The 13,773-nt window shown below is 44.0% G+C and overlaps 1 protein-coding gene across 10 annotated transcripts in view; it reads right to left on the reverse strand.

Annotated features, from left to right (window-relative positions):
* LOC109890838 (transcriptional enhancer factor TEF-5-like) overlaps positions 1 to 13,773 on the reverse strand; it is a 38,925-nt gene that overhangs the window by 10,755 nt on the left and 14,397 nt on the right. For 5 of the 10 annotated variants that reach the window (XM_031824783.1, XM_031824786.1, XM_031824781.1 and 2 more), the window contains 5 exons: positions 12,362 to 12,611; positions 4,645 to 4,709; positions 4,116 to 4,178; positions 3,923 to 3,985; positions 220 to 231 (listed from right to left, as the gene is read on the reverse strand). In XM_031824783.1, the coding sequence (XP_031680643.1) occupies positions 220 to 231; positions 3,923 to 3,985; positions 4,116 to 4,178; positions 4,645 to 4,709; positions 12,362 to 12,485 (327 nt within the window). In that variant the 5' untranslated portion in view covers positions 12,486 to 12,611. Of the gene's footprint in view, positions 1 to 219; positions 232 to 3,922; positions 3,986 to 4,115; positions 4,179 to 4,644; positions 4,710 to 12,361; positions 12,612 to 13,773 lie in introns of those variants that run through there. The other 5 variants (XM_031824785.1, XM_031824787.1, XM_020482902.2 and 2 more) reach the window with 4 other exon arrangements.

The raw sequence follows: 13,773 nt of genomic DNA on the forward strand, positions 1-13,773 counted from the left end.
CACAAGCAATTTGCTCAGTGTTTAGCACAATCAGGTACGATGCACAGCAATGTGGTTCCAAGCACACACATTCCCCCTTCCCCCCCCTAAGCATTTCTTTATTATGGGATAGCAGTCGGGGTTGGGTTGCCATGCCAGCAGAGGGCATTAGCAGAGTGGACAATGCACTGGCACCGCCAAGCAGGGGGGAAGCAAATCGCAAAAGTCAAATCCACTTACCAAATTCATGGCCTGAATCAAAGGAAAGAGAAACGATTAGTATACACATCTAACTGCATATACCTAAATGGATATGCTGATAGACTATGGGTTTGCTTATAGGCTGTGTCAGTACATACTAAATACAGAAATAATACAGTTCAAGATGTACTGTAGGCCACTAGGATGTTGAAATAAAAATGTTCTTATCCCTGAAGAAAAGTTTGGTGACACTTTAACTAAAAGACAACAGGTGGAATGCATTATGATGCACTCAAATGCATTATAAGACTTCATAATGACTTGGTATCATCTCCTTTTGAGCCTGTTGAATGTGTGTATATACACTGCTCAAAAAAAATAAAGGGAACACTTAAACAACACAATGTAACTCCAAGTCAATCACACTTCTGTGAAATCAAACTGTCTACTTAGGAAGTAACACTGATTGACAATAAATTTCACATGCTGTTGTGCAAATGGAATAGACAACAGGTGGAAATTATAGGCAATTAGCAATACACCCCCAATAAAGGAGTGGTTCTGCAGGTGGTGACCACAGACCACTTCTCAGTTCCTATGCTTCCTGGCTGATGTTTTGGTCACTTTTGAATGCTGGCGGTGCTTTCACTCTAGTGGTAGCATGAGACTGAGTCTACAACCCACACAAGTGACTCAGGTAGTGCAGCTCATCCAGGATGGCACATCAATGTGAGCTGTGGCAAGAAGGTTTGCTGTGTCTGTCAGCGTAGTGTCCAGAGCATGGAGGCGCTACCAGGAGACAGGCCAATACATCAGGAGACGTGGAGGAGGCTGTAGGAGGGCAACAACCCAGCAGCAGGACCGCTACCTCCACCTTTGTGCAAGGAGGAGCAGGAGGAGCACTGCCAGAGCCCTGCAAAATGACCTCCAGCAGGCCACAAATGTGCATGTGTCTGCTCAAACGGTCAGAAACAGACTCCATGAGGGTGGTATAAGGGCCCGACGTCCACAGGTGGGGGTTGTGCTTACTGCCCAACACCGTGCAGGACGTTTGGCATTTGCCAGAGAACACTAAGATTGGCAAATTCGCCACTGGCGCCCTGTGCTCTTCACTGATGAAAGCAGGTTCACACTGAGCACATGTGACAGACGTGACAGAGTCTGGAGACGCTGTGGAGAACGTTCTGCTGCCTGCAACATCCTCCAGCATGACCGGTTTGGCGGTGGGTCAGTCATGGTGTGGGGTGGCATTTCTTTGGGGGGCCGCACAGCCCTCCATGTGCTCGCCAGAGGTAGCCTGACTGCCATTAGGTACCGAGATTAGATCCTCAGACCCCTTGTGAGACCATATGCTGGTGCAGTTGGCCCTGGGTTCCTCCTAATGCAAGACAATGCTAGACCTCATGTGGCTGGAGTGTGTCAGCAGTTCCTGCAAGAGGAAGGCATTGATGCTATGGACTGGCCCGCCCGTTCCCCAGACCTGAATCCAATTGAGCACATCTGGGACATCATGTCTCGCTCCATCCACCAACGCCACGTTGCACCACAGACTGTCCAGGAGTTGGCGGATGCTTTAGTCCAGGTCTGGGAGGAGATCCCTCAGGAGACCATCCGCCACCTCATCAGGAGCATGCTCAGGCGTTGTAGGGAGGTCATACAGGCACGTGGAGGCCACACACACTACTGAGCCTCATTTTGATTTGTTTTAAGGACATTACATCAAAGTTGGATCAGCCTGTAGTGTGGTTTTCCACTTTAATGTTGAGTGTGACTCCAAATCCAGACCTCCATGGGTTGATAAATTTGATTTCCATTGATCATTTTTGTGTGATTTTGTTGTCAGCACATTCAACTATGTAAAGAAAAAAGTATTTAATAAGAATATTTCATTCATTCAGATCTAGGATGTGTTATTTTAGTGTTCCCTTTATTTTTTTGAGCAGTGTATATATATATATATATATATATATATATATATATATATATATATATATATATATATATTTTTTTTTTACCATACAAAGGCAGAACAGTACGAGTTAATAAAACATAAGCACTTATAACAAGTAATCATTTATTATATCTTTTGGTTCTTAGTTTGTGAGCTGCAGATATCTCACATCATTAAACTCAATACAAAGACTAGAGCAAAACACGATACCAACTATGGCATTACTTACATAGTTATCGCTAAATAACCTAGAAGGAGCCATGAATAAATCAAGGGATATCGACATCAAAGGGGAGCCGAATTTAACTATGGGACAGGAACTATGCAAGTAGGGACAATAATGTAGGGAATATCCCCCTCATGAGAAAACGAAATGTCCAAACATTGGGGTGATAAAATAATGGGGGGGTTCCCTATCTTATCAGATTCTCTCTACTAGATACGGTCAACTAGAATACTTCCTGTCTTAATAAATAGAAGTCTAAAGGTACAATAAACTTCCAAAGGCAAATGGTGAACTACCAATTGCATTTTTTGCTAAATTAGTCATTTAATACACTTTAACGCAATTTCCTCAGGCATGCTATTGTATTTTTTAATTTTTTATTTAACTAGGCAAGTCAGTTAAGAACAAATTCTTATTTACAATGGCCTACCAGTGAACTACCTTGTTCAGGAGCTGAACGACAGACCTTGTCAGCTCGGGGATTCGATCCAGCAACCTTTCGGTTACTGGCCCAACACTCTAACCACTAGGCTACCTGCCGCCCCAAAACGTTGATTCACTTTATGTTTGCAGTTGTTTTAGGGTTGAGGGATAGATTACAGACCTAGAGTTGGATGATGATTGATATAACAAACACCTGCCTGCCATCCTCCAATGGACGAAAGACAAGTGGCATATATTCTGCTGAATAGAAGCTTAGAAACATCAAACTCAAAGGAGAATCAGGTTCGAAGGAATAGGTTATACTCAATATGGTCTAGAAGTGGAATAGAAGTATACAGCTAACACAGTTGTTCTAAGCATACTGCTCTAGTAGTGTAAACATGCATGCAGGTTTCAATATGACATTTAGCTCTAGGTCTTTGCACACAGTTGGAGTAGTTAACTATCATACAGGAGGACATTCCGATAGATCCAATGGAGATTGGGGTCAGAGCGGAGAGAAGGGTTGAAGGCAGAGGAAGAGCTGAGGAAAGCCTATCGGCAGAAGCATGGCTGGCATAGGTACAGTAGGGAGAGACGTGGAGCTGTAGCGACAACGCCATCATGTGCCAACACCTTTCACCATAGACAGATCATACTGCTCACAGCATTGCTCTAGGCTACACCACATGCCGAGTTACTGTATACATGACAAGCAGTAGAATGAAGCCGGCTCATGCTATAATATAATTTCTTTACAGCTTTGTACTGTACTAAACGTTGATGTATTTCAATGGTCAAAAGATGACCATGTTTTTAGCCTGTAGCTCTCTGTGCCGTGCATGCATGGTAGCTACTAGCTTTAGCATGGTAGCTACTAGCTTTAGCATGGTAGCTATTCTCCCCCAAACACGTTAGCCTAAATGATGAGTCATGCAGTGACCTCAAGCCCATACACCCCCCTATGCAGACTGAGAGTCTCGCACTGTGCTGTTTGCCACCACCGGTATATTCTAGTCATGGAGCACCAATCCATGTATGGCTGTAATAGGAACTAAAGTGCACAAAATGGAGCTAATTGGTTAGCGCAAAGCAAAGCCTTGACCAGCCCCGCCCTGCCCAGCCCGCAGAGAAGCGCATACCTTCAGCTTTGACTGGATCTCGCGAGATTTTCTCCGGGCGAGAACTTGCAAATGGCTAGAAACCTGCAGAGGAGAAGAGCCAAGAGGGAAAGAGAAAAGGAGACAGAGAGAAGAGAAGAGAAGAGAGGCCATAACCAAAGAGGAAAGAGATGCCCAGTCACAGTTGGCTGGAGGCCCGTTCGGTAGCACCTACCTTGATACCCGCTTGGTATTCTCGAACTTTCTTCCGTGCTAACACCTGTATGTGACTAGATACCTAAAGGGGTGCGAGACAGTTTTAAGCATCATAGAGCATGCACACACACAGAGATGCATGCCTGCTCGCGCGCTTACACACACAAACACACAATATTATACAGATACTCAAACATTAAATTAATGCAATTCACACGCTACTTTAAAAAATATATATACACATTATTTATATATATTTGATTTGTTTTGGATGGTGTTATGTCTTTAATACAAAAGACAGTCCAATCTCATTTCTACAAACTAAAAGTGCACAATTGGCCAAGTTCTTTCTGCAAAACATATTTGTTTAGTTCCCAGTTTCTACATGTTAAAGCTGCAGTATATCTAACATGTCTTGTAGTTTCTCCAGCCTCAAGACTTCTAACAATAAATTGAGGTAAAATGAAGTCCGTATAAATGTTTGAGTCTGAATGGTTAATTGGTTTTATCAGCCCATTGCTCTAAAAATAAAAATCTAATATTGATACCTGCTTTCTTGTGCGGGTTTTGCCTGTCCTCAGCTTGATGTACCTGGCTATCAACTCATTGCGACCTGGAATAGGGAGAAGAATTCCATGAAAAAATACAGCATGCAAAAGAAACAAATCTGATTCACACATTTTAGGCGTTCATTTGTGAAACATTGGCTTTTCTAGAGCTGGTACACCAATAATCTAGGAGTGTGCACTGATCTATGATCAGCTAAGCATTTTCCACCCTAGGGTTGTTCAGATTCGGGAAAGGAAAAGACTGATCCTAGATCTGTGTCTAGGTGCAACCTTTATCATGGCTCCGGATAAAAGTTGCCCATGATTCTACACAACAAACACAAGGTGGAGCTAAAGGGTATGCGGCTAAATATCTACAGGGGCTGAACAAAATACGAGGTGAAGCACACCATTCATCTCCCAAAAGGTGGTTCTTAGGAACACACAGATTACCCAACCTTTCAGTCAGTGGGTGAACATTCCTATATACCACTGAGACATGGCTAGTATTTTTTTATTTAAAAAATAATTTATAGGCATATAATACAACTGCGACTGACTGTTTCAACAGCTTTTTTCTTCTTCTTCATTTCATTAGTGTGTTTGACTTTTAGATCATGCGGTCACATAATTACAGACGCAGTACTTGAAAAACGTGTTTGTTCTCTTTATAAAAAAAAAATGTATTGTAACATCTACACTCGACATTCTGCACAGACAGGTCGGCAAAGAAGTGCCTTCTATTCTTGGCTTTAAAAGGCTTTAGTCCTGACAGATGATAGGGGCTTCAAAAGGGTTACTTTTTATTTGAATGCAACTTCTCTGGATGTTTTTCAAATGAGAGAGCAACAGAACAATGGAATCTGTCAATGCTCGAAGCAATTAGTATTTACCAGCCTTGTCTGGTCATGTTTGTTGGATTTGCCCGGTACAGTTTGTATCTTTGTCCTAGGTAGGGAAGTCTGCATTTCAAAACATCAAATTTGGACATTTGCTGGTAAGATAAATTATTGGAATTTTCCCCAAGAGGGTCGATGTGAATGTGCATCAGTGTGTTTATGTATGTGAAAGGAAAGAGAGAGAGAGAGAGAGAGAGGAAGAAAGAGAGACAACAGCTGCACCATCATGAATAATGACTCCCTCACTCACTGAGAATAACTGAGAGCCAGCCATGAGTTCATTACACTTCTCTCTAAATCACACACACACACACAGTCCAGGTTATGAACAAAGGACAGCTAAAGCTTCACATTATCGCAAACCAAGGATTAAAAAAAAGCCCTGTGACAGGCCAGACCAACTGACTTCAGACAGCACCGCAGACATAATGACAGGAGAAAAGCTAACATTGTGCCTTTTTCACACACTCCTTGGCCCTTGGCCTCCTTTAGGCTCTGCTCTACTTGGTGTAATTACTCTCTCCTCTCTCTCTCACTCTCTCTCTCACACTTTCTCTCCATTGAGCTGAGCTTAGCTGGCCTCTCTCTCTCCCCAACCTCTCACTTTCTCTCCATTGAGCTGAGTTTAGCTGGCCTCTATCTTTCTCTCGCCATTGAGCTGCCTGGTCTGCCGACACTAAACTTCAGCAGCCGGCCAGCCCTCTGCCTCTCCCCCAGGCTCAGGAGGGACACGCCTGCCCCAGCGCCTCCGCATTCTTAGCATTCCTCCCAGCTTGTCACATCTGTGCTAGCCAGTCTGATTGGCCAGGGCCCTGCGAGCACAGCCAGTGCCTGTAAGGACTGCGGACACACACATGCGCACAGCACTAAGCTAATGGGCTTCACGTCCAAGGGTTGGCTGGTAGGGCTGTGGGAGAGGGTGGGGTGAGGGGACAGTATTGGAGTGGGAGGTATGGGGGGGGGGGGGTGGCAGCTGAGGGTATAATTCTGGAAGGAGACACAAAGCCATAACTGTTTTTGCCAAAAACTGCCACCTGGCATCAAGGCTGCCCACACACCACACACCCCTCACTTCCCAAAACAACCCATGTGTGTGACCCCTTACCCAACGGACAGTAACACCTGCCACTGACCGTCGCAGTCAGGAGGTGGGAGAGAACAATTATAACCCCCCTACCCCCTGGCCTGGCCCACTGACCCCCTACTCTCCTTAGCCCAACTGCTACTCTCAATCTCCTGGACTGAGGGAGCAGTGGAACTAACTAACATGCTGACCAAACCGGCTGCGTGGGTCAGCGTGCGCCATCGTGGGTATGTTGATTTTGTCTATCCCCACCAGATGCGCTCATGACACGCAGGTTAAAGTACCAAAAACCAACTGAACCAACTATATTATTTGGGGACAGATCGAAACACACACGACTGTTGCTAGGTAATTTGTCCTGGAAGATAATAATTAGGTTGTTGTTTTATCTGAAACGAATATGTTCCCTTTTTTTTTGCTGAATCTTTGTTGAATTTTTACCAATATAGTCATACAAAATCGTGTGTTCTCTACTCTGACAATCAATCCACAGATAAAATGGGGAAACCTAGTTAGTTTTTAGTTAATTTGATTAATCTCTCCTCGTTCATTTTTGTTCTTCTGTGGATTTTATATAGCGGTTGGCAACCAACTTTAAGGTGTGGACCTCGTTCATCTTTCAATCACCCACATGGCTATATTCTCGTAAAAAGCAATGAGTTGATGGGAGAGGCAGGACTTGCAGCACGTCAAGCGTCTAAAGTAGAACCTGGCTACACAGACGCACGCGAGCAGTTTGGATGAAATTATTGAATAACATGCATGTGTACATTTTATTTTTCAAAGCTTGCGCACGCAACATGACCGGTGTGGTCAGCATGTAATTGCTTCTAAAATCCGTGCCATCCCTACTGAATACAGATTGTCAGCACAAAAATAACGGGACTTGAGCTTAATTTATAGAGGCTGTTCTAAGAAATGTTGTGTTCTGCGTGTCTTCATTAAATGTTGGAACTATCTAGGGTTGAAAACCATGGAATAAGCTTGTCTTTTGCCTGGCCTGACATGACTATTGCAAAGTAGAATATTGGGTTTGAGAGGCAGGCTGGCTAAGCCTGTTCAGACTAGACAGAGGGGTCAGCTAGGCGGAAGGGAAGGGGCCTCCTAGGCCCCAAGTCAGGTGGTGGACAGGTTGGCACACACACCACCGAGAAATACAACTGGTGTGCGCGTGCGCACATACACACACACACACACACACACACACACACACACACACACACACACACACACACACACACACACACACACACACACAGAGGATGGACTTTTTGTACATCTTCCTCTCTCTCCCTCCTATCTCTATCGCATCTCCCCCCACCTCTTCCTCGCCCTGTTTACCATCACCTCTCTCTAGCTCTTTCGCTCTTTCGCTCTCTCAGATTGCTCAACACCCACTCAGTGCAGTTTGCAGAGCCCCCGCAGGCTGACTTTGCTGTGTTTTAACCTCTTCCTTGCCAGGACACGCCTATCCTTTCCTTTTACTGCCTGTCCACTGGAATTTTCCACTTCCACACTGAGATGGGGAGTGGAGGTAACTCGCTGCTACACTCTCTCCCTCCCTTCTGCTGTCTCTTATCAAGCTCTCTCTCGCTCCATAACTCTCTCCCACCTTTCACATTGAGGTAATGCTAAAATTGCTACCATACTGTTCGGCCATCACAGAGAACATGCCTGACATTTCAGCTAGAGGCTAACAGGGAAACACCAGGCCCTCTCAGTCATCACACGAGTCTATCCTCTCCCATCTATCAAACCGATGCACAGTGTAGAATACTCATCCACCCACTGCAGCTTATATTACTCTGTCCCTCTACTAACTCTGTGCATGCAATGAACCCATCGCTCATTCCTGGCAGCTCGCGAAGGTCACTAAGAGACATGAGCTTCCCTCCAGCGCCCCATTTGCTGTCTTTAAAAAAAAAAAAAACTTACCCAGAGTGCACTGCAGCTGTGACAGCTGCAGGGCTCGGCGAGGCGGAGGTGTGCTCAGGGCTTGGCAACGTCTTCCTCCAGCGATAACACAGGTGAACAACATGTCAGCAATGCCCCACCACAAAACGAGACGGGCCACATTTCTTTTGACACACACTCATCCACCAAAGATCTCTGTCTTCCACCTGTCTGTCCCCTTAAAATGCGCTGGGTGCTCAGTTGCCCCAACAGACACAGAGGAATGAACCATGGCCTGGCATCTATGTTCCTACCATTTTGGGGGTTTTCTACTTATTGATAAAAATAAAAAATAAAAAATTCCACATTCTATTTTCCATTCCAAGGTCATCTGACATTCTGACCATTGGGGAAATCTGGTCAATTCTGAGCGCCACATGATACCCGGGGTTAATAGTCATCACGGAATACCAAGGTTTCCCACAAGAACATTCCTTGTGGAAAAATCCAGATATAATTCCCAATGGTAGGGATAATGATGACTTGCTTGGTTTTGGAGGCCACGGTGTTAGGCTAGCAGCGCTCCCCCAGTCTGAGACTGTGTGAAGTAGAAAGCATTACACGCAGTGCAATCGTTAAAATTCCCCCGGCCTCACGTCAGGGCAGGATTTAGATGTCTGAGGTCATCGCCTTGTGAGAAGTCTTCTTCAGGGACGGGGGCATGCCTCGGCGCTGCCAGAAGGGCCTCAGATGACTGGATAGGGTGTTTACTGCACTGGAAAAAAGCAGGCGCTGTTTTTGACCTCTACTGGGGGTCCTGACACTGTGCTGCGAAGGGAGGAAACACACTGTGGGGTTGACCTGCCACTTCTGTTGTGCTCGTTCTCTGACGAACAATATTGAGCTACAGGCTCTGAACATTCACTGTCCTGCCAAACCAGGAGAGGGGCTGCCATCTTGTTTTCCCATTAAAGTCTCTTCTTCAATAGACTCAAGGGGAAGGTCAATAGACAGACAGGTCAAACCATGGCAATGTGGTCAGAGCAAACTGTGCAGTTCTGCACTGCAATAAATGCATTATCACTAATAGGCCATACATAAACAAATTCACAGACACATGGAAGTGGTGCTAAACTGGTCCGTTCATATTCTAAGAACCTCTCACCAAGTAAGCCAAATGTGAAATGGCATTTAGCCGCAGGTCCCTCTGACATATAGCCAGGTCACTGAATACGCTCATAAGCTAGCTAGCCATCCAGTCAAATCAGATATAGTTGAAATGACGTAAATGGAACTGGTGGCAGACTCAACACCACATCCCGCCTGGAGAGGCGAGCTAATCAGAGCTCTGGCCTTGTTTATACCCCAGCCAGCTTAGCCTATGATACTGGTATGTTCTCCATGTTCTCTGAAACAGCGCAGAAACGCAGCTAGCGCAGAAACGCAGCTAGCGCAGAAACGCAGCTAGCGCAGCAGCATAGCAGCTGAGTCATCTGAGGTATGTGCGTGTCTATCCACGAACATTTAAAATCTCTTAGATCCCAAAGAATTTGATTCCTGACAGACTCATGCGAAAACATTCCATTTTACAACAGCAAGGACAGAAAAACAACAGAGTCATGAAAATAATCCCCTAAATATATAGTCTTGAAATACTTTCTGATAGAAGTCAATGGTGGATTTAAAAAGGTTGACGGTACAGGCTTTGATTAAACTTTGAGATATTAACAATAATTAAAGGACTTGCGCAACTGGACTTGAGGAGGAGACCAGGCCGACATCATGCTGATGAACATAACATTGTTCCCCAAACCAAAAGATGTTTTGCGAGGAGAATGTGAAGTCAAACCCCCTGAATAAGCCTCATCTCAGCCCGTGCCCCATGCATTTCCTGATGATTTCACATTTAAATTTGTTTTTAGGTCCTCCTTGGCTGTCTGATTCAAACCGGCAGCCCAGCCTGCCGAGGACCTTTTTTTCCCTTCTTCCTCACCCATCAGAGGGAGAGAGTGGGAGATCAAAATAACTTAAGACAAATGCAGCCAGTTTCGAACACCTGGATCTTTCACGATTCGACTCAGCAACTTGCCAATTCCTCCATCTGGATGCAGAGGAATTCAGCACCTAAATTGCGCTCTCTCCACCTGCGATTTTAATGAACATACTGGTGGAGGAAATAGTTTAGACCCCTATAGGACCTTGTGAAGGATTCAAACGCATTTTGCAGTGTTTTTTTGTTTCCATGGTTTGATTTATGGCGTTGAGATAATCATTGCAATGCTGTCCAACTGGTTCAAGAAGCAGCAAAAGCTACTCTTGAGACCAGGTGAGCATGACTACTTATTGTAAGAAGCACCTTTAGTGTTAGACTGACATGAGTCTAATGAATGGCACTTGGTTTTGCTGCAAAAGCAGAGAGCAGGTTTTGCCAGTGGTGGAAAAGTACTAAATTGTCATACATGAATAAAAGTAAAGATACCTTAACAGACAATGACTGGAGTAAAAGTGAAAGTCACCCAGTAATATCCTACTTGAGTAAAAGTTTTTAAAATATATATTTGGTTTAAAATATACTTAAGTATCAAAGGTAAATGTAATTGCTAAAATGTACTTAAGTTCAAAAGTAAAAGTATAAATAATTTTAAAATTCCTTATATTAAGAAAACCAGACAATTTTCCTGTCAAAATGTAACGAGTACATTTGGGTGTCAGGGAAAATGTAGGGAGTAAAAGTACATTATTTTATTTAGGAGTGTAGTGAAGTAAAATTAAAAGTTGGAAAAATATATAAATAATACCCCCAAAAAGTACTTCATAGTACTTTCAAGTATGTTTACACCACTGGGTTTTGTCACTTTCCTAATTCACAGTAGGCTGCAGATGTACTGTTCTGCAGATGAGGATGATGGGTGGCATAGCTGGAGACTGCACAGACAGGTGATAAAAGAACCAGTTTGGAGCTCTAAGGAAAGCCAGGTGAAAACCAAGCTGAGGGGAGCTGCCTCCTTTAGTCTTCTGGGTAGCTCCGCTCCACTGCTGTGTTCTAGTGAGACTGGAAGAACCAGCCCCTGGGTCAGTGGAAGACAAGCTCAGACTTGGTCTGTAGAGCACTCTCAGAAAAAAATAGGCTACATCTTAGCCTGTGACACAATCGTATGGGAGGGGCGGGAAACTTTGCTTTCTTTGCCTAATGGATTGTGCAAGAACAACTAGAGCCTTAACATGACAGCTTTCTGTGGTGATCAGAATGATGAAAAATATATTCATTAACAGTAATAATGAACATCAAAGAAACATGTTTCTTTCTATAGACTACAAACTGCTGAGGTGTTTTCCCTCCCTCACTCCAGAAGGGAATGGGATCCAAACACATTGAGCCACAGGCGTTTTCAATGAATGAGCCAGAAAGGGATGCAGGGCAAATTGACACGTGGACTAAGTTTGGTGTGTGTGCGCGCAACCTGTAACTGATGTGAAATGGCTAGCTAGTTAGCGGTGGTGCGCGCTAATAGCGATGGGTAACGATGCATCATGGGTGTCAGTTGTTGTGTGTAGAGGGTCCCTGGTTCGAGCCCAGGTAGGGGCGAGTAGAGGGACGGAAGTTATACTGTTACACACCAAATAGTACAGAAGTGCATAAATTACTTAGTTCTGTATTTAAAAGCTTTAATTAATTAAGTTAGGTATAACTAGACAAACTACTAAATCTGGTTTGGTTGACGACAAAGAATGTCTCTTGAGAGGTAAAACATTAACAATGTGGCTGATGGAGCCAATCAAACCACAGCACCTTATTTTGGCATCTACATTTTTTTTTACAGTGCGTATGTGTTTTACTCACCGTACATCTTGCCTTCGTCTGAGAGGATGATTTTCCTCCGTCCACAGGGGGGGTAGATGGCCAGGGCCTCCTGGAAGCTCTGCTCTATGTCTGGGCTCCACACCCCCTCGGCGTCCCCGTCCATGGCCTTGTCCAGCTCATCGTTCCCCTCGTCCAGCCCATCCCCCGGGCTACCGTTGGCACTCCACTCGTTGGAAGCAATGGTGGCGGCTCACCCTGGGCCCGACCCCGAGCCCCACAGTCAGAGGATCTGGGAGAGAGAGAGACCTTCATTAACATTTTTATCAATTTAGTCATTTAGCGCAGTAGTTAAATTGGGTAGTGGATCATCAGTTTTCCTCATCATGTCAGTCATTGCATACCTTAGAGAGCTACTTATAACTTGTCAGAAATGTCCAGATCAACTAGCCTGTGTCTGCTAATGTTTTTAGCTCGTTTTTTTTTTGCCCATAGATTTTGTTGCAATGTTTAAGTCATTAAAATATCACGAGTACATATTAGACATGAAAAAATATATAGAATTGCAAGAAAAGTAGCTTTAAAACAGCAATATTTTCTCTGATCCCCATGACAAAAAGTGTAGAATTGCAGGAAATAAGCTTTAAACCTGGAAAATGTTCTCTCCGCCAACGAGGGGTGTGAACAGTTTGTGTCGTGAACAGTGCTTGTGCCCATAGAAATAGATCTAGAGCTTGCACTCTTATCCAGAGTGAATTACAGTAGTGAGGCATTCAGATTCATACTTTTTTTGTACTTTCATTATGAAAAAGTATGAGAATGGTATGTTGTAATCGTTGTCGACAACATCACTATCACCATTAGCTGGCAAGTGCATTTCAAATTCTGCCTTATGAAGTAGGCTCATTTGGTCTCGGCTGTCTGTTTTCATTGAAATCATAAAATCTGTATAAATAAACAATACAGCCACTAATTATTACCATTTCCTAGCCTTTGTCTCTAAAATTGCCAAATGAATTCAAGCTATTCTATAAAAACCTAGTGTAAAGAGCACACTAATCAGCAGTGGCCTCAAAGATTTATTGTGGTTCGGGGACTGTGTCCCAATGTGGTTGGCTCATGACTAAGCAGGCCAAGATCTTAAGTATTTTTCAAGATGCCTCTTTGGCATTGTATTGTTTCTGAAACGAGCGTCCCTGAAGTATCCATTATTCTAGGATGCGTGTGTTTTATATATCCGAAATTCTGCAGTTGTTGACAAAAATACACATATTGGACAAATATGGGGAAAGCCACTTGGGATGGTCCTATGGGTATAAACTCAAACTCCTCACGTGGCAAGAACATTTTGAGGTTCCTCTGTAAAACAAATTCACGAGGGCATCGTTGCACATTTTAAAGTTGCTGTTTTGACAACTTCCACAATGCAACTTCAGAAATATGAATCGGAGGAC

Source organism: Oncorhynchus kisutch, linkage group LG5, assembly GCF_002021735.2.
Source record: "Oncorhynchus kisutch isolate 150728-3 linkage group LG5, Okis_V2, whole genome shotgun sequence".
In the NCBI taxonomy this organism is placed as follows: domain Eukaryota; kingdom Metazoa; phylum Chordata; class Actinopteri; order Salmoniformes; family Salmonidae; genus Oncorhynchus; species Oncorhynchus kisutch.